Source organism: Callithrix jacchus, chromosome 9 (assembly GCF_049354715.1).
Source record: "Callithrix jacchus isolate 240 chromosome 9, calJac240_pri, whole genome shotgun sequence".
NCBI classification, from domain to species: Eukaryota; Metazoa; Chordata; class Mammalia; order Primates; family Cebidae; genus Callithrix; species Callithrix jacchus.
This window is the reverse complement of record NC_133510.1, coordinates 124,906,133-124,925,790: the sequence shown is the minus strand read 5'-3', so window position 1 is coordinate 124,925,790 and position 19,658 is coordinate 124,906,133. Positions and strand designations below refer to the sequence as shown.

Here is a 19,658-nt window from a genome sequence, read left to right as displayed (position 1 = left end):
GGATGAGGCAACCCAGCTGTCCGAACTGACAGATGGTCTTCACGCCAAACTCAGCTTGCAGCCGCGTCAGAGCACCCAAGACAGGAAATAGGGGTCTCTAATCCCCAAGCATAGCCTAGAGGTTCAAGGTGAAACGCTCCTAAGTACATCTCCCGAAACAGAGCTGCAGGATAGGGCTACCCCGCCAGAGTATGGGTGGGAGCTGAGCTACCAAAAGCAGATGGGACGGGGCGGGGTGGGGTGGGATTTGGGAAGACCCTGCAGAGGTGGGGGCTGGGCTGTTCTCTTGAACTCCCCCCTCCCAAGATGAACACGCCTGGAACTTGCCTCAAAGGCCACGAACCAACTTTCTGCAGCGAAGGGGGTGCGTGGAGCAGAGAGCCAGTGAGAGGGCGGCGGAAGGGGGAGCTGCGACCCGGCGCCCCATGTGAACGAAGAGCCCAAGCGCCTGGAGATGGGAGGGGGCTGGTCCACTCCGCCGGTCCGCCCCAGGGCCTCGCCAGGGCACTCCCTAGGCCCTGCCAGTCCCCACCGCCTGGGCCGGGGACTCAGGCAGAGGAAGGCGCTGCACCGCGCACAGCAGAGTTGCGGGACCAGGTGGTCTGGCCCTACCTGCAGTTCTTGAAATTCTCCCTCCAGCTCGTGCCATTCGCGCTCGCAACGCTCCAGCTGCCCGGACATGGTGAGTTGGTGCAAGGCGCCAGCGGCTGTGTCGGCCGCTCCCGCAGCGCGGCTCGGCGGCCACCCCAGCGTCCCACGCCCGCGCTCTCGCCGGCCGCCCTCGGAGGAACCAGCTGTTCCTGCGCAGTCGGAGCCACGCGCGCACCTGACGTCACGGCCCCGCCCCACGCCTGGGAGGCGGGGCCGCGCATGCGCATCCTCCCCTGCCCCGCCCCGCGCGCGGCGTGCCGGGCCGGACCTTGCAGCCTTGCAAGGTGTTGCAGGGTCTGTTGCGGCCGCCTTGGAAGTGCCTCTGTGCCTCCAGAACCTCTCTCTTCCAAGAACAGCTGGGAGACTTGTCAGCAGGTTGCATTAGCAGAGCTTGTTTGACTTAGATTGTGTGTTTTGGGGTGTCTAAAATTTGGGGAATGAAAGGAGATTTGGGGGACGTGAAGGCTTAGCACCCCCTCCCCGCGTCATTGCCTGACCTGAGCTCAGGCCAGCGCCCAAGAAGGCTGGAGGTGACATCGACCCTCCAGCAAGGTCGGGGCCGGGCGGTGCAGCGCAGAGGGCGTGGTCATCTCACGTTGTCATTATTATGTGCTGCAGCTGATACATCTAGTTTCCTGCCCTCATACGTTCTGGGTGACGTTCTTGACAGCTGTTTCTGTCGCTCAAGGGTCACAACCGCCTCCAAGCTGATTAAATCCAGTTCTGTCCCCTCCTCTGCCAAGTCCTGCAAGAACTGCCCCTGCCTAGCTTTGCAGTCCCTTCTGTGTCACCGCCCTGGGCGCGTACCTTCCAGCCATTGCTTTTTCTCTTCCTGACTTTCTTCCCTCTAAATCTTCGTATGATATGCCTTCTTTTCATCATTAAGATCTCAGTTTCAAATGACACATGTGTACTTTACTTTTTCTCTCTCTTTTTTCTATTTTTAGGTTTTTTTCTTCCTTAATATCTAGCTCACTTTTTTTTTTTTTTTTCTGTCGCCAAGGCTGGAAGGCAGTGGTGTCATCTCAGCTCACTGCAACCTTTGCCTCCCAGATTCAAGTGAGTCTCAGGCCTCAGCCTCTGGAGTAACCAGATTACACCACACCCAGCTAGTTTTTGTATTTTTAGTAGAGGCGGGTTTCTTCATGTTGGCCAGGCTTTTCTGTAACGCCTGACCTTAAGTAATTCGCCCGCCTTGGCCTCCTAAAGTGCTGAGATTACAGGCATGAGCCACCATGCCCTGTGTTAGTTTCTAGGGCTGCCATAACCACAACCTGGGTGGTTTAAACAATAGAAATGTATTCTCACCAACTGGGGCAACATAAGGAGACCCTTTTTCTATAAAAAATTTACAGATCAGCTGGGTGTGGTGGCTCATGCCTATGGTCCTAGCTACTCCAGAGGCTGAGGTCTGAGAATTGTTTGGGCCTGGGAAGTCGAGACTGCAGTGACCTATGACTGCTCCACTGCACCCCAGCCTGGGCAACAGAGTGAGACCCAGTGTCTAAAAAGAAAGAAAGAAGCTGGGTGCAGTGGCTCACGCCTGTAATCCCAGCACTTTGGGAGGCTGAGATGGGTGGATCGCCTGAGGTCAGGAGTTTGAGACCAGCCTGGCCAATACAGTGAAACCCCATCTCTACTAAAAATGCAAAATATTAGCTGAGCTTGGTGGCGGCCCCTGTAATCCCAGCTACTAGGGAGGCTGAAGCAGAAGAATCACTAGAACCCAGGAGGCAGAGGTTGCTGTGAGCCGAGATCATGCCTTCGCACTCCAGCCTGGGCAACAAGAGCGAAACTCCATCTCAAAAAAAAAAAGGAAAGAAATGTATTGTCTCATAGTTCTGACAGCCAGAAATCTGAGAGGAAGGTGTCAGCAGAGCAGTGCTCCCTCTGAGGCTCCGGGCAGAATCCTTCCTTCCCGCCTCATAGCTGGGGATGGGGGCGGGGGTGGGGGCTTTGTGCTCTGGAGTTCCTTAGCTCATAGCTGCCTCACCCCAATCTCTACCCTGTTGCACATCTTCTTCCCTATATGCGTGTCTCTGTGTGTCCTCTCTTAAAAGACACCCTATCCAGACAGGCGTGGTGGCTCATGCCTGTAATGCCAGCAATTTGGGAGGCTGAGGTGAGCAGATCACTAGAGGCCAGGAGTTGGAGACCAGCCTGGCCAATATGGTAAGACCCTGTTTCCCCTAATAATACAAAAATTAGCCCGGCACTGTGATGCAAGCCTGTAGTCCTAGCTGCTTGGGAGGCTGAAATGGAGGATCACTTGAGCTCCAGAGGTCGAGGCTGTAATGAGCTATGATCAAATCACCACACTCCAGCCTAGGTGACAGAGTGCGAGCCTGTCTCAAAAATTAAAATTAAAATTAAAAAAAAAAGACACCCTTTCCCAGTGCAACTGCATATCAGCTAATTACATCTGAAAGGTCACATTCCAAGGTACTAGGTGTTAGAAAGTGAATGTGTCAGCTGGGCTCTGTGGCTCACACCTGTAATCCCAGCACTTTGGGAGGCCAACGCAGATGGATCACTTAAGGTCAGGAGTTCAAGACCAGCCTGACCAACATGGTGAAACTCCCATCTCTACTAAAAATACAAAAATTAGCCAGGCGTGGTGGTGGGCGCCTGTAATCCCAGCTACTTGGGAGTCTGAGGCAAGAAAATCAGTTGAACCTGGGAGGCAGAGCTTGCAGTGAGCCGAGATCATGCCACTGCACTCCATCCTGGGCCACATAGCAAGATTCTGTCTCAAATAAAAGTGAACATGGCTTTTTGAGGGACACGGTTCAAACCCATAACCTCTGAAAAAAGACCTTTCCTGAACACCTGGAGAGCTGGCCTCCCTCCATCACTTCCCTATCACCTGTTTAATTTCCTTCCTGCAAGTTACCATCATCTGTAATTGTTTGAGGGCTGGTTGTTTCCCTCCACGGGAATGTAACCTCCACAAGATCTCAGGGAACTTACCTGTGTCTCAGGCTTTGTTGGAGCCGCAGGGCTTGGCACACAGTAGGCCTTCAATAAATATTTGTTAAAGGAATGAACTTTAAAGACCATCTACTGCAGAGGTTCCCAACTTTTGGGGCTCCTAAGCACCTCTGACGATTTTTAATGGTAAATATGCACATAAGCACACAGAGAAATATTTGCAGCTCTTAATTGAGTCCTGAAGAGGGGTGTGATCTGCCCACGATTCCCAGCGAATTAATAGCTTACTTTGAATTAAAGTTCTCATCTCTGACTCCTAAACCAGTGCCCTATTAATTAAGAAATCAGAGGTTCCGAAGCTCACTGGTGGACTATGGGGCAATCAACTTCCAAAAATTGTGGCATTGCAAGTATCAGCCCCCGGAGGTGGGAACACTCAACTGCATGAAGGTTGGTTTCTGTCTTCAGATCAGTAGTTTCTCGGGTCTAATACTGGAACTGCAAACTAAAAAAAAGAAATCACTCATCTGTTTTTAAAATATTTACTAAAACATGGCCAGGCACAGTGGCTCATGCTTGTGATCCCAGCACTTTGGGAGGCCGAGGCAGGCAGATGACCTGAGGTCAGGAGTTTGAGACCAGCCTGGCCAACATGGTGAAATCCTGTCTCTACTAAAAATACAAAAATTAGCCGGGCATGGTGGCATATGCCTGTAATTTCAGGCTACTTGGGAGGCTGAGGCAAAAGAATTGCTTGAATCTAGGAGGCCAAGGTTGCAGTAAGTGAAGACCGTGCCACTGCACTCCAGCCTGGCTGACAGAGACTCCATCTAAAAAGAAAAAAATGTATATGTATATTAGCCAGGGATGGTGGCTCATGCCTGTAATCCCAGCACTTTGGGAGGCCAAGGCAGGTGGTTCGCTTGAGGTCAGAAGTGTGATACCAGCCTGACGAACATGGTGAAACCCCACCTCTACTAAAAATACAAAATTAGCTGGGTGTGGTGGTATACTTCTGTAATCCCAGCTACTCTAGAGGCTGAGACAGGAGAATCACTTGAATCCAGGAGGCAGAGGTTGCAGTGAGCCGAGACAGTGCCATTGCACTCCAGCCTCGGCAACAAGAGCAAGACTCTGTCTAAAAAAAAACCCAACATATATCTACATATGTGTGTATATATATATACGTATATATATTCAGTATATATTATCAGTATATATATACTGATTAAAACAATGTTGGAGCCAGGCATGATGGCATGTGCCTATAATCCCAGCTACTTGGAAGGCTGAGGTGGGAATATCATTTGAGCCCAGTAGTACGATGCCAGCCTGGGCAACATAGCAAGACCCTGTCTTTAAAAAAAAAAAAAAGATTGAGTATCTACTATGCATCAGACATTGTTCTAGGCATTAGAGACATAGCAATGAGGCCAGGTGCGGCCTGCAATCCCAGCATTTTGGAAGCCTGAGGCAGGCAGATCACTTGAAGCCAGGATTTTGAGACTAGCCTGGCCAACACAAAGAAACCCCATCTCTACTAAGAAATACAAGAAATACAAAAAAATTTGCTGGGCGTGGTGGCACACACTTGTAATCCCAGCTACTCAGAAGCTGAGGTGGGAGGATTGCTTGAAACTGGGAGGTGGAAGTTACAATGAGCTGAGATCCTGCCATTGCACTCCAGCCTGGGTGACAGAGCAAGACTCCCTCTCAAAAAAAAAAAAAAGTCCAGGTGTGGTGGCTTATACCTGTATTCCCAGCACTTTGGAAGGCTGAGGTGGGTGGATCACCTGAGGTCAGGCGTTCAAGACCAGCCAACATGGTGAAACCCCATCTCTTTTTTTTTTTTTTGAGACGGAGTTTCGCTGTTGTTACCCAGACTGGAGTGCAATGGCATGATCTCAGCTCACCACAACCTCCGCCTTCTGGGTTCAAGCAATTCTCCTGCCTCAGCCTTCCAAGTAGCTGGGACTACAGGCTCACACCACCATGCCCAGCTAATTTTTGTATTTTTAGTAGAGACGGGGTTTCACCTTGTTGACCAGGATGATCTCCATCTCTTGACCTCCTGATCCACCCACCTCAGCCTCCCAAAGTGCTGGGATTATAGGTGTGAGCAAAAAAAGCCTAGCCTTGTTTTGCTTTTTTGAGACATGGTCTTGCTCTCTCACCCAGGCTGGAGTGCAGTGGTGAGATCATGGCTCACTGCAGCCTTGACCTCCCAGGCTCCAGCGATCCTCCCGCCTCAGCTTCTCAAGTACCTAGGACTACAGGCACCTGTCCCCACGTCTAGCTAATTTCTTAAATTTTTTGTGGAGATGGGGTCTTGCCATGTTGCCCTGGACTGTCTCAAACTCCTGGTTTCAAGCAATCCTCCTTGGCCTCGCAAGTACTGGGATTACAGACATGAATCATTATACCCAGTCACTTTAATTTTTTTCTTTTTTCCCCCAGTGAACCATTATTAGCTAAACGGGGAGTATCCTGTCTTGGCTCTTTGCAATCAATAAAACCCAAATTTTAATTCTCCAAAAAAAAAAAAAAAAATCCAACTTGAAATATTTATTTATTTATTTATTTATTTATCTTACTTTTACAAAGAAAACTTTGGAGAAATTAAAAAGTAGAGAGAATAATATCTAATATTCAGTTTCAACTCATGACCAACTTTGTTTCATTTATGTTCCCACCCATTTTCCTGCCTTTATATTATTTTGAAGTAAATTCCAAGCATCATATACCAAAGAGTTTTTTTTTTTTCTGTCAGCTTTAGTAAAGTATAACTGACAAGAAGTAAAACTCATTCTTTTTTTTTTTTTTTCAATTTTTTGCAAACCAGAAAGAAACATTATTCACTGGTGTGGACTGAAGGTGTTGTCTCTTCCAAATTTATTCTTTTGGGAATACAATTTTATGAGTTTTAACAGGCAAATACAGTCATGTAATAACACACTTAAAATGGACAGTTTCTGGCATCACATCTTCCAGGTCACTAATCTTTTCTACTGTAATGTCTAATCTGCTGTTAATCCCATCCAAGGTATCTTTTATCTCACATGTTGTAGTTTTCATCACTAGAAATTTTTTTTGTCTTTGCATCTTCTATATCTCTACCTAACCTTGTAAACATATGAAATACAGTTTCAATAACTGTCTTAATATCCTTATAAACTACTTCTCATATCTGTCACTTTCGGATTGGTTTCAGTTGATGTATTTTTGCCCTCTTTGGTAGTGGCAATTTCCAGCATGTTTGCCTGTTTATCGTTGATTGAATGTTAGACATTGTGGATTTTACCTTGTTGGGTTCTCTTTCTCTTTCTCTTTCTCTGCATTTTTTTCTCCTCCTCTTTCTACTTCTCCTATATTTGGTAACCCTAAAAATTCCTCTTTCCTAGTACTTTCTTTTGAAAAATGGGAAGCTCTGGCCAGGCACAGTGGCTCATGCCTATAATCCCAGCACTTTGGGAGGCCAAGGTGGGTGGACAACCTGAGGGCAGGAGTTCGAGACCAGCCTGACCAACATGGGGCAACCCCATCTCTACTAAAAATACAAAATTAGCTGGGCATGGTGGCACATGCCTGTAATCCCAGCTACTCGGGAGGCTGAATCAGGAGAATCACCTGAAACTGGGAGGTGGAAGTTATGGTGAGCCAAGATCACACCATTGCACTCCAGCCTGGGCAACAAGAGCAAAACTCCATCTCAGAAAAAAAAAAAGGGGGAAGATCTCATCACACTGCATGGGGATTGCCTGGAACACAGGAACAGCTAGTGCCATTTCATGGACCCTGCCTCTTGCTGCAGTCCCCACCATTCCCAGTAGTCTTGCGCAGGCCTCCATCGTGGGTTTATGTTACCTGCTGGTCTCTGGAGACATTTAAGACTCCCAATACAATATGTCATGAAGAGAATGAACCAATGTTGTGAAGATTCTAAAACCAGCTAAATCACTTGAATGGTGAAAAAACAGAAAAAGGGCCAGGTGAGGTGGCTCACACCTGTAATCCCAGCACTTTGGGAGGGTGAGGTGGGCAGATCACCTGAGGTCAGGAGTTTGAGACCAGCCTGACCAACATGGAGAAACCAAATCTCTGCTAAAAATGCAAAATTATGTCAGTCAATGATACTCCCCTCTACAGTTAAAAAAGAAAAGAAAAGAAAAATGCAAAATTAGCTGGGCGTGGTGTCACATACCTGTAATCCCAGCTTGTTGGGAGGCTGAGGCAGGAGAATTGCTTGAACCCGGGAGGCGGAGGTTGTGGTGAGCCGGGATTGTGTCATTGCACTCCAGCCTGGGTGACAAGAGCAAAACTCCGTCTCAAAAAAAAAAAAAAGAAAGAAAGAAAAAACAGAAAATGGTTCATTTCACTGGGACTATGAAAACACAGGGCCTTGAAGGAAGAATATAATGTTAGCAAGCAGAGGATTTGGGAAGCAGATAACCCTTCACTTCTGCTTACAGCTTGCAATCTAAACAGGTCCTTCAGCCCCAAGCTGCCTCTGGGTAGGGGAGGTTGGCCCTGCCTTCCAGGGAGATCCAGGCAAGTGCCATGGAAAGGCCAGCCAGGTGGTCAGGTTGCAAATCTGAGGGACGCTTCTCTCTGTTGGGTCACGATTCCACGTGCATTATTCAGGAGCCCCTCTGGAGATGGCACCAGCCAGCCACCCCGATCTGAGCAGCCACTCAGGTGCCAGGTATCAGGTTTGACTAGGCTGCTGCCCTGTCCCAGTTCTTGCCCAAAGCACTTTATTTATTTATTTATTTTGAGACGGAGTTTCGCTCTTCTTACCCAGGCTGGAGTGCAATGGCGCGATCTCGGCTCACCGCAATCTCTGCCTCCTGGGTTCAGGCAATCCTCCTGCCTCAGCCTCCTGAGTAGCTGGGATTACAGGCACGCGCCACCATGCCCAGCTAATTTTTTGTATTTTTAGTAGAGACGGGGTTTCACCATGTTGACCAGGATGGTCTTGATCTCTTGACCTCGTGATCCACCTGCCTCTGCCTCCCAAAGTGCTGAGATTATAGACATGAGCCACGGCGCCCGACCCTGTTTTTTTTTCTTTTTTCTTTCTTTTTTTTTTTTTTTGAAACAAGGTCTCTCTGTCATCCAAGTTGGAGTGCAGTGGTATGATCACGGCTCACTGCAGCCTCCACCATCCAGACTTGAGCAATCCTCTCCCCTCAGCCTCCCTAGTAGCTGGGACTACAGGTGCGCCATGTACTACAGGTACAGCCACCATACCTGGCTGACTCTTTTACTTTTTGTAGAGACAGGGTCTCGCTATGTTGCCCAGGCTAGTCTCAAACTCCTGGCTCAAGTGATCCTCCCATCTCAGCCTCTCAAAGTGCTAGGATTGCAGGTGTGAGGCACTGTGCCCAGCCTCTCTGACTTTTATTGTGCCCATGAATCACCACCTGGGCATCTTGCTAAAATCCAGATTCTGATTCAATAGGTTCTAGGAGAGGCCCAGGATCCTGCAATTCTACAATTTACCAGCCAGTGCTAGAGTCTAAGGTGCAGAGAGGTGAAGGAATTTACCCAAGATCATGTAACTACCATTAATAGCAGCTGTGCTACTCATGCGATGCAAAATGCCAAGAGCCAATTCTAAAAACAAGGGCACATGTCCAAAGAGAAGCTAAAATTCCTTGGACTTTTCCTTCTTCTATTTCCAACAAATGCCCTTGCTCAAAATAGTCCCAAAAATTATAGCAAAAAATTTGTCCAAAGATGTTGACAGCGGCATTTTCAGATCAGCCACACAATGGCTAAATCCTCAATACCCACAATAGGAAAACAGTTTGCTGAACTTTAGTCTATATCACGTCATGCCATACAGCTGTTAAAATGATAATTATGGGAATTAAATGAATACCTGTAAACAGCTACAATAAGTCATGTTTAAAAAAAAAAAGCAGGACCAAAAATAATGTGTACAACTGATTAAAGTCACATGATCAGCTTATCCCAGCACTTTGGGAGGCCAGGCAGGAGGATCGCTTGAGCCCAGGGGTTTGAGAACATCTTGGGCAACATGGCAAAACCCTGTCCCTACAAAAAATACTACCTGGGCATGGTGGTGCATGCTTGTAGTTCCAGCTACTTGGGAGGCTGAGGCAGGAGAATCACCTGAAAGTGGGAGGTAAAGGTTGCAGTGGGCCAAGACAGTGCCACTGCACTCCAGTCTGGGTAACAGAGTGAGACCTTGTCTCAAAAAAAAAAAAAAGAAAAGTTATATGATAATTCATGTGTCCTGCAAAAAATTGGGTAAATTTAGTGTAACATAAATGGTTTATCATGTAAATTAATGGAATTTTTATTGCAAGGTTGTTCAGGTGTTTAGTAGAAATTTAAAACCACTAACTTGTCCATCACAGGTTTATAATGTAAAAAGCAGGTATTATCTAATAAATTTCATTTGATTAATGTTAACTGTTCAAATATCAAAATGTCCTTTATGTCCTTCTGTAGCGATATGCATCCGGAGGAGTAAGTTCAGATTGGACAGAGTCTATGTGATTTGCTTAGCTAAGGAAGGCAGACTTGAGTTCAAATTCCAGCCCTAGGCCAGGCATGGTGGCTCACGCCTGTAATACCAGCACTTCAGGAGGCCAAGGCAGGTAGATTACCTGAAATCAGGAGTTTGAGACTAGCCTGGTCAACATGGTGAAACCCCATCTCTACTAACAATACAAAAATTAGGGCTGGGCGCACTGGCTCACGCCTATAATCCCAGCATTTTGGGAGGCCAAGGCGGGTGGATCACGAGGTCAAGAGATCGAGACCATCCTGGTCAACATGGTGAAACCCCGTCTCTACAAAAATTAGCTGGGCATGGTGGTGTGCGCCTGTAGTCCCAGCTACTCGGGAGGCTGAGGCAGGAGAATTGCTTGAACCCAGAAGGCAGAGGTTGCGGTGAGCCGAGATGTGCCATTGCACTCCAGTCTGGGTAACAACAGTGAAACTCTGTCTCAGAAAAAAAAAAAAAAAAAATTAGCTGGACTTAGTGGCATGTGACTGTAGTCGCAGCTACCTGGAAGGCTGAGGCAGGAGAATCACTTGAACCCAGGAGGTGGAGGTTGCAGTGAGCCAAAATCATGCCACTGCACTCCAGCCTGGGCAAAAAAGAAAAAAAGAAATCCCAGTTTTAGTGCTTGCAGGAGAATTCTTGATTTACCTGCCCCTGTAAGAAAGACATTAACTCCTCCTTGTGGGATAGTTCCGAAGATGAAATATAATAACATAGGCAGGCAAAGTGCCTGGCATAATGTCAGCACTAGGTATTTGTGTTTTCTTAAAAACAAATGTTTCAGAGACGTTCTTTGCTGAGAATCGCCACGGTTTCCTGCTTCAGCAGTGCTTGGACGGAACCCGGCACTTGTCCCCAACCCTGGCCGGCCGCCCATAGCCAGCCCTCCTGTCACCTCCACACCGCGCTGGGCCCTCGGACCGCCCCAAGGCCCCCGCCGCCGCTGCAGCGCTGCACAGCCACTGCTACCCTCGCCTCTCCTTAGCCACCGCCATGACGACCGCGTCCCCCTCACAGGTGCACCAGAACTACTACCATGACTCAAGAGGCCGCCATCAACCGCCAGATCAACCTGCAGCTCTACGTCGTCTACCTGTCCATGTCTTGCTACCTTGACCGCGATGATGCGGCTTTGAGGAACTTTGCCAGGTACTTTCTTCACCAATCTCATGAGGAGAGGGAACATGCCGAGAAACTGATGAAGCTGCAGAACCAACGAGGTGGCCGCATCTTCCTCCGGGATATCAGGAAACCAGAGCATGATGACTGGGAGAGCAGGCTGAATGCCATGGAGAGTGCATTATCTTTGGGAAAAAATGTGAATCAGTCACTACTGGAACTGCACAAACTGGCCACTGACAAACATGACCCCCATTCGTGTGACTTCATTGAGACGCACTACCTGAATGAGCAGGTGAAATCCATCAAAGAATTGGGTGACCACGTGACCAACTTGCGCAAGATGGGAGCATCCCAGTCTGGCTGGGCAGAATATCTCTTTGACAAGCACACCCTGGGAGACAGTGATAATGAAAGCTAAGCCTTAGGCTGATTTCCCCATAGCCCCGGGGTGACTTCCCTGGTCACCAAGGCAGTGCATGCATGTTGGGGTTTCCTTTACCTTTTCTATAAGTTGTACCAAAACATCCACCTAAGTTCTTTGTACCATTTGTTCAAATAAAGAAATTTGGTATTCCCCCCAAAATAAAATAAAATAAATGTTTTGGAAAGGTGTGGTGGCTCATGCTTATAATCCTAGCACTTTGAGAGGCTGAGGCAGTTGGATCACTTGAGGTCAGAAGTTCGAGACCAGCCTGGCCAACATGGTGAAACCCCATCTCTACTAAAAATACAACAATTAGCCAGGCGTGATAGCACATGCCTGTAATTCCAGTTACTTCAGAGGTTGAAACAGGAGACTTGCTTGAACCCAGGAGGCAGAGATTGCCATGAACCAAGATGGCGCCACTGCACTCCATCCAGTCTGGGCGACACAGCAAGATTCTGTCTCAAAAAACAAAACAGAAAACACCTTTACTAATATATCATTTACATGCCATAAAAATTACCCCTTTAAGGCTGGGCGCGGTGGCTCATGCCTGTAATCCCAGCACCTTGGGAGGCCAAGGTAGGAGGATCACTTGAGGTCAGGAGTTTGAGACCAGCCTATACAATATGGTGAAACACCCTCTCTACAAAAATACAAAAATTAGCTGGGCGTGGTGGTGGGTGCCTGTAATCTTGGCTACGTGGGAGGCTGAGCAGAAGAGTCCTTTGAACCCAAGAGGCAGAGGTTGCGATGAGCCGAGATCAGGCCACTGCATGGGCAACAGTAAGATCTGTCTCAAAAAAATAAAATGAAAGTTCTCCATGGGCCCTATTTACCAAGTTATTTTCTATTATGGCAGATACGGCTGGGAAATTTACAAGAAATGCTTTCCAAAGACTAGGTAAAGGGCTGGCTGCTGCTTACGTTTTTGTTTTGATTTGCTTTTTGGGCTACAAGATTAAATCTTGTTTTATTCCGCCACCTGCTGGCAACATCTTGAAATTTGTTTTATCCAACAAAAGGCAAAAGGTTTGTTCAACAAAGATATATTAACCAATACTATTTTTCCATTTTCCTCACAATTTGAAAATGTACCACTCAAAGAAAAACTCACTGATATGATCAGATGTTGAAAACATTTATCCTTATTCATCTTTAATCAGGCAAAACATTTGCTTTCCAAATTTTCAACAGTAATAATGTGAAATGGTAATAATCTTTTCATTGTGACATAGAATAGGCATACAAACAAGTGCACAAAGTGTACTGATGTAATTTAAGTAATAATTACAAAGTCAACCCATGTAACTATGACTTAGGTCAAGAATAAGACATTGCCATTGTTCTTTTTTTTTTTTTTTTTGATGGAGTTTTGCTCATGTTGCCCAGGCTGGAGTGCAGTGGCGTGATCTCAGCTCATTGCAACCTCTGCCTCTTGGGTTCAAAGGACTCTTCTGCTCGGTCTCCCAAGAAGCTGAGATTACAGGTGCCTACCACCATGCCCAGCTAATTTTTGTATTTTTGTAGAGACGGTGTTTCACCATATTGGCTAGGCTGGTCTCAAACTCCTGACCTCAAGTGATCCACCCACCTTGGCCTCCCAAGGTGCTGGGATTGCAGGCATGAGCCACTATGCCCGGCCATGCCATCACTCTAAATGACCCATGTCTTTCTTCTCCAATCCTGGCTTTCTCTCTCTGCCCCTCAAATGATTATCCTGATTTGAGGAATAATCATTTCAGCATATACTACTTTTGTAACCAGAGAATAACTAAAGTATTAATTTGTTGAGAAACATGAAGTTTACCCTGCCCCCATGGCTCCCTTGTGGAGAATACCTTTTAGTTTGCAATTAGTGGTAAGCGGGTAACAGCTGCCTATGTGGAATATTTTTGCATTGTGACTAAATACAGAACACCTGTTTATTAATAACAATCATCTGCTAAGAGAGACTAAGTATGTGGATCAGAATCTGCTGGGGGCCTTCAGCCTGGAATGCTGGCAGCCCCTGAGGCTCTCAGCTCGACAGGCTGCTGGCCCCTGGATAGACCTACTCTGCTATTCTATCTGGGCCTCTGCCTCTCATTGCCTTCAGCGCCGCCTGGGTGGGGGTCTCCCCAGCTGAGCTGGTACTTGTTATTAATTGTTCAAATTAATAATATAAAAATTTTGATGTGGCTATTTAATCTGGACTGCATTTAACAAAGATACACTGAGTTCAACATAATTAATTATTACAGAAATGCAAATCAGATCAGAGTGAGATACCACTTCTCACCCACTAGAATGGCTAAAATTAAAAAGACAATCATAAATGTCAAAGATGTGGAGAAATTAAGACCCTCATTTATCACCGATGGGAATGAGAAATGGTGCAGCCACTTTGGAAGACAGTTTGGCAGTTTCTCAAAATAGGAAACACAGAGTTACCATATGACCCAGCAATTCGCTCATGGGTGTAGTACCAAGAGAAATGAAACATTATGTCCACACAAAAACTTGTACACAAAAAACAATGGCGGGGATGGTGGCTCAGGCTTGTAATCCCAGCACTTTGGGAGGCCGAGGCAGGTGGTCAACAGTTTGAGACCATCCTGGCCAACATGGTGAAACCCTGTCTCTACTAAAAATACAAAAATTAGCTGGGCTTGGTGGCCCGTGCCTGTAATTCCAGCTACTCAGGAGGCTGAGGCAGGAGAATCGACTGAACCCAGGAGGCGGAAGTTGCAATGAGCCGAGATCGCGCCAGCCTGGGTGACAGTAGCCGAGATCCGATCTCCTCTTTACCCTTTTTTTTTTTTTTAAGATGGAGTCTCAAAAAAAAAAAAAGGGAGAGACCAGCCTGAACAACACAGCAAGAACCTGTCCCTAAATATATATATATGTAGTCGGCCACAGTGGCTCACGCCTGTAATCTCAGCACTTTGGGAGGTCAAGGTGGGCAGAGCACTTGAGGTCAGGAGTTGGAGATTACCTGGGCGTGGAGGTAGCACTTGTAATCCCAGCTACTCAGGAGGCTGAGGCAGGAGAATCAGGAGGTGAAGGTTGCAGTGAGCCAAGATCTTGCGACTGCATTCCAGCCTGGGCAACAGATCGAGACTCTGTCTCAAAAAAAAAAAAAAAAAAAAGTGGGCCAGGCACGGTGGCTCACGCCTGTATTCCCAGCACTTTGGGAGGCCGAAGCAGGTGGATCATGAGGTCAAGAGATTGAGACCATCCTGGTTAACATGGTGAAACCCTGTCTTTACTAAAAATACAAAAAATTAGCTGGGCATGGTGGCGCATACCTATAATCCCAGCTACTCAGAAGGCTGAGGCAGGAGAATTGCCTGAACCCAGGAGGCGGAGGTTGTGTGAGCTGAGATCACGTCATTGCACTCCAGCCTGGGTCCAAAAAAAAAAACAAAAAAGTCCTAGAAATGTAATTATATCAAAGAAGTTAGATGAACTCTAACTCCAAAACTGCAAGTACTTCATAGAGCCGTGAGGCAGTAGAAAGGGTGTTTCAAACTTGTGAGCATCTTTGAAGCAGCTGCCAAATTCATGTGTTTCTTTCTGGAGAGCTGTTAAATTAAGTGTATTGTACTTCAGTTTGGTTAACTTAGCATCTGCCGACGCCAGCATGTTTTCTGGTTAGGGAAATGTTAAATGTAAGCAATTGCTATGACATGTGGTTGAGACCCTGTGTCTTCCTGTGGCTTAGGCTTCTCATTGGCATCCTAAAACAGTTCCAGTCTCCAACCACGGGACATTGTTTTGATCAAGGCTATAGCCTCAGCACTTAACACAGTTCCCGGCACTCAATAAATATGTATTGAGTGGGTGAATATTTAGCGTACTTGTCATCTGCCTGAATGACACCCGATCCCCTCTTTACCCTTCCGCCTGCTCTGCTCCGTTTCCCAGGGTGACGGACACGCAGACTGAGCTTTCCAGGCTTCCTGCTGAGCTCCGTCAATGGAAGGCACTGGCGGGGGCTGGAAGGCAGGAGGAGAAGCTGGGGTACTTCTCCCCTCTTTGTCTTGGGCACCAGCCCCAGTAGCATGTTTGGCTGAAATGGCTGCACAGGCTTCCTCCAGGTGCCTTTTTTTGGCAGGAAGGGGTTTGTTTTTGAGACAGGGTCTCACTCTATCACCCAGGATGGAGGGCAGTGGCGCAATCATAGCTCACTGCAGCCTCAACCTCCTGGGCTCCAGCAATTCTCCCACCTCAGCCTCCTGAGTAGCTGGTACCACAGGCACGTGCCATCATGTCCAGGTAATTTTTCATTTTTTGTAGAGGCAGGGTCTTGCTATGTTTCCCAAGCCGATTTCAATCTCCTGGCCTCAAGTAATCCTTCTGCCTCAGCCTCCCAAAGCACTGGGATTACGAGTGTGAGCCACCTGACCCGACCCTGGCCCTGAGCTCTGGCCACATCTCCTTGTGTCCCACCAGTCTTACTGTGGTGGCTTCCTTCCGTTACTATTCCTGCATTGCCTACCATTCCTGGTTTTGTTTTGTTTTTTTACTTAAAAAAAAATTTTTTTTTTAATAGAGTCTTGCTCTGTTGCCCAGGTTGGAGTCCAGGGGCAAAATCACAGCTCACTGCAGCCTTCAATTCCTGGCCTCAAGTGACTCTCCCACCTCAGCCTCCCGAATAGCTGGGACTACAGGCATGTGCCACCATGCCTGGCTAATTTTTGTATCTTTTGTACAGACACGGTTTCACCATGTTGCCCCAAGCTGGTGTCAAACACCTGGGCTTAAGAGATCCAATCATCTCAGCCTCCCAAAGTGCTAGAATTACAGGCGTGAGCCACCACGCCCGGCCACACGTGGGTTTTAAGAGACTTGTCAGAGCTAGGATACTCCACAATGGTGAGATCTGGTTAGAATATCTGCATAATGCCGGGTCTCTGTGTCTGATGCTGGAGCCTGAGTCTGCAGGGCAGGCCGCTGAGAACAGAAGATGGATGTAAAGTAGGGAAGAGCAAGAGCAATTTGGAACCCATGAGCAAGAGCTGAAATCTACAAGGACAGACTGAAACCTAGGTCAGTCCTCATTGTCCCTAGCTTTGATGACATGGGTGTCCTGCAGGAAATGCTGGTCCCCTCGGGTAGGGAGCTGGCTCAGGGGTCACAGAAGCCAAAGGAGGATCCAGGGGCAGGCAGACCCATGGCAGGCAGGGAAGGGACAATGTTCAGGAGATGCAGAAGTGGCTGGTGATTCTGCCCTAGCCTTCCAGGCATCAGTAAGAGCATGGCTGCTGCTCCACTTCCATACCCCAAATCTCATGCCACAGAAAATTGCCCTTTGTGGCCCACCCCACCAGAAACACATAGAAAAAGGAATTCTGGGAAATGCAATTCAACTAGCCAAGTTGATGTTACAAAGCCAGTGCGCATTGTTTCTTGGGGTAGCCTGGGGGTGATGTATCAGTGTCCTACCGTGAGCAAACCTACTCCCAAAGGCTGAAGGAAGCTGACAAATCTGGTTTCTCAGAAAGACACTTTTTTTTTTTTGAGATGGAGTCTCACCTTGTCGGCTGGGCTGGAGTGCAATGGCATGATCTCAGTTCACTGCAACCTTTGCCTCCCGGGTTCAAGTGATTCTCCTGCCTCAGCCTCCTGAGTAGCTGGGACTATAGGCACCTGCCATCACACCTGGATAATTTTTTGTATTTTTAGTAGAGATGGGGTTTCACTATGTTTGCCAGGCTGGTTTCGAACTCCTGACCTCATGATCCGCCCGCCTCAGCCTCCCAAAGTGCTGGGATTACAGGCGTGAGCCACCGTGTCCTGCCAGAAACTCTTTTTTTAGAGACAGAGTCTTGCTTTGTTGCCCAAGTTGGAGTGCTGTGACACAATCATGGCTCACTGCAGCCTCAGATTTCTGGGCTTGAGTAATCCTCCTGCCTCAGCCTCCTAAGTAGCTGGAACTACAGGCACCTGCAGCACATTTGGTTAAGGTTTTCAATTTTTTGTAGGAATGAGGTCTCACCATTTTGTCCAGGCTGCTCTCAAACTCCTGGCCTCAAGCATTCCTCCTGTCAAAGCACTGGAATTACAGGTGTCAGCCACTCACCCTGGCTCAGAATGAAACATTTAATAGGAATTTATGAACAAAAGCCATGTCTTGGGTGGCTGTGAGATGGTGGATCCATGCACTGTCAGCCCCGAGACCCAGGGCTTATGTACCATAGGGAAAGAGTACATGTGCTTCAGAAGGAATATGTCATCAAGGTTGTTTTAAACCAAGGGTAGGATTTGCAGTAATTATTTGCTCTTTTTTTTTTTTTTTTTTTGAGATGGAGTTTCGCTGTTGTTACCCAGACTGGAGTGCAATGGCGCGATCTCGATTCACCGCAACCTCCGCCCCCTGGGTTCAAGCGATTCTCCTGCCTCAGCCTCCTGAGTAGCTGGGACTACAGGCATGCACCACCATGCCCAGCTAATTTTTATGTTTTTAGTAGAGACGGGTTTCACCATGTTGACCAGGATGGTCTTGATCTCTTGACCTCATGATCCACCCGCCTCGGCCTCCCAAAGTGCTCGGATTATAGGCGTGAGCCTGCCCAGACAATTATTTGCTCTTAACAGCAGATAAAGTAGAAACCTTAGAGGCATTCTGGGAACTGAGGTTAATTAGAAGTCAACAAGGTGGATAAGCCTGCAAGGTAGAGTTGCATTCGCCTCCATCATCAGCCTACCCACAAGTAAATGTAACCCAAAGTGCTTAGCCAGTAAGGAAAATGTATTATGTCATAGAACGAGTCCAATGGTCTTACAGTGTTGTGAATGGTTAAGAATGTCTTTTTTTTTTTTTTTTTTTTTTTTGAGATGGAGTTTCGCTCTTGTTACCCAGGCTGGAGTGCAATGGCACGATCTCGGCTCACCGCAACCTCCGCCTCCTGGGTTCAGGCAATTCTCCTGCCTCAGCCTCCTGAGTAGCTGGGATTACAGGCACGCACCACCATGCCCAGCTAATTTTTTGTATTTTTAGTAGAGACGGGGTTTCACCATGGTGACCAGGATGGTCTCGATCTCTTGACCTCATGATCCGCCCGCCTCAGCCTCCCAAAGTGCTGGGATTACAGGCATGAGCCACTGCGCCCGGTGGTAAGAACGTCTTTAAGGACTCAAGTTCTTTTTCTCTGCCATCTGCAAGAGGTTGGCTTTATTTCTCAAGCCTGTCACAGCCTCAATCACATTCTCACATAACTATGTCCACAGCTGGGAAGGGTACTGTTTCTCTCATGAGGCTCTATTTAAGAGCGGGGAACTTGGGAGGCGAAGGTTGTGGTGAGTCAAGATCGCACCACTGTAATCTATCTTGGCCTCCCATCATGCTGGGATTACAGGTGTGAGCCACCATGCCTGACCCAAATCTTTTTCTTTCTTTCTTTCTTTTTTTTTTTTTTTTTGAGACAGAGTTTCGCTTTTGTTACCCAGGCTGGAGTGTAATGGCGCGATCTCGGCTCACCTCAACCTCTGCTTCCTGGGTTCAGGCAATTCTCCTGCCTCAGCCTCCTGAGTAGCTGGGATTACAGGCACGCGCCACCATGCCCAGCTAATTTTTGTATTTTTAGTAGAGATGGGGTTTCACCATGTTGACCAGGATGGTCTTGATCTCTTGACCTCGTGATCCACCCACCTCGGCCTCCCAAACTGCTGGGATTACAGGCATGAGCCACCGCGCCTGGCCCCCCCCCTTTTTTTTTTTTTTGAGGGGAGTTTCGCTCTTGTTGCCCAGGCTGGAGTGCAGTGGCATGACCTCGGCTCAATGCAACCTCTGCCTCCCAGGTTCAAGTGATTCTCCGGCCCAACCTCCTGAGTAGCTGGGACTATAGGCATGCACTACCACACCCAGCTAATTTCGCATTTTTAGCAGAGATGTGAGCCACCGAGCCCGGCCAGTTTAGGACCCTTTTAAGACCCTATCTCTCAAGGAGAGAACAACTTAGGGAGATGGTGGCCACCCAAAGGAGAAAAGCTTTTCTTACCAGCCTC

The 19,658-nt window shown here is 47.6% G+C and overlaps 1 protein-coding gene and 1 pseudogene across 2 annotated transcripts in view; one reads left to right on the top strand and one right to left on the bottom strand.

Annotated features, from left to right (window-relative positions):
• The window catches only part of TMEM120B (transmembrane protein 120B), a 56,500-nt gene extending 55,614 nt beyond the window's left edge, over positions 1-886 (bottom strand). The window contains exon 1 of one of the 2 annotated variants that reach the window (XM_035257883.3): positions 613-886. In XM_035257883.3, the coding sequence (XP_035113774.3) occupies positions 613-878 (266 nt within the window). In that variant the 5' untranslated portion in view covers positions 879-886. The remainder of the gene's footprint in view (positions 1-612) is intronic. The other variant, XM_035257884.3, reaches the window with a different exon arrangement.
• Positions 887-10,330: 9,444 nt separating this feature from the next.
• On the top strand, positions 10,331-11,815 carry LOC100401030 (ferritin heavy chain pseudogene; annotated as a pseudogene).
• Positions 11,816-19,658: the final 7,843 nt, after the last annotated feature.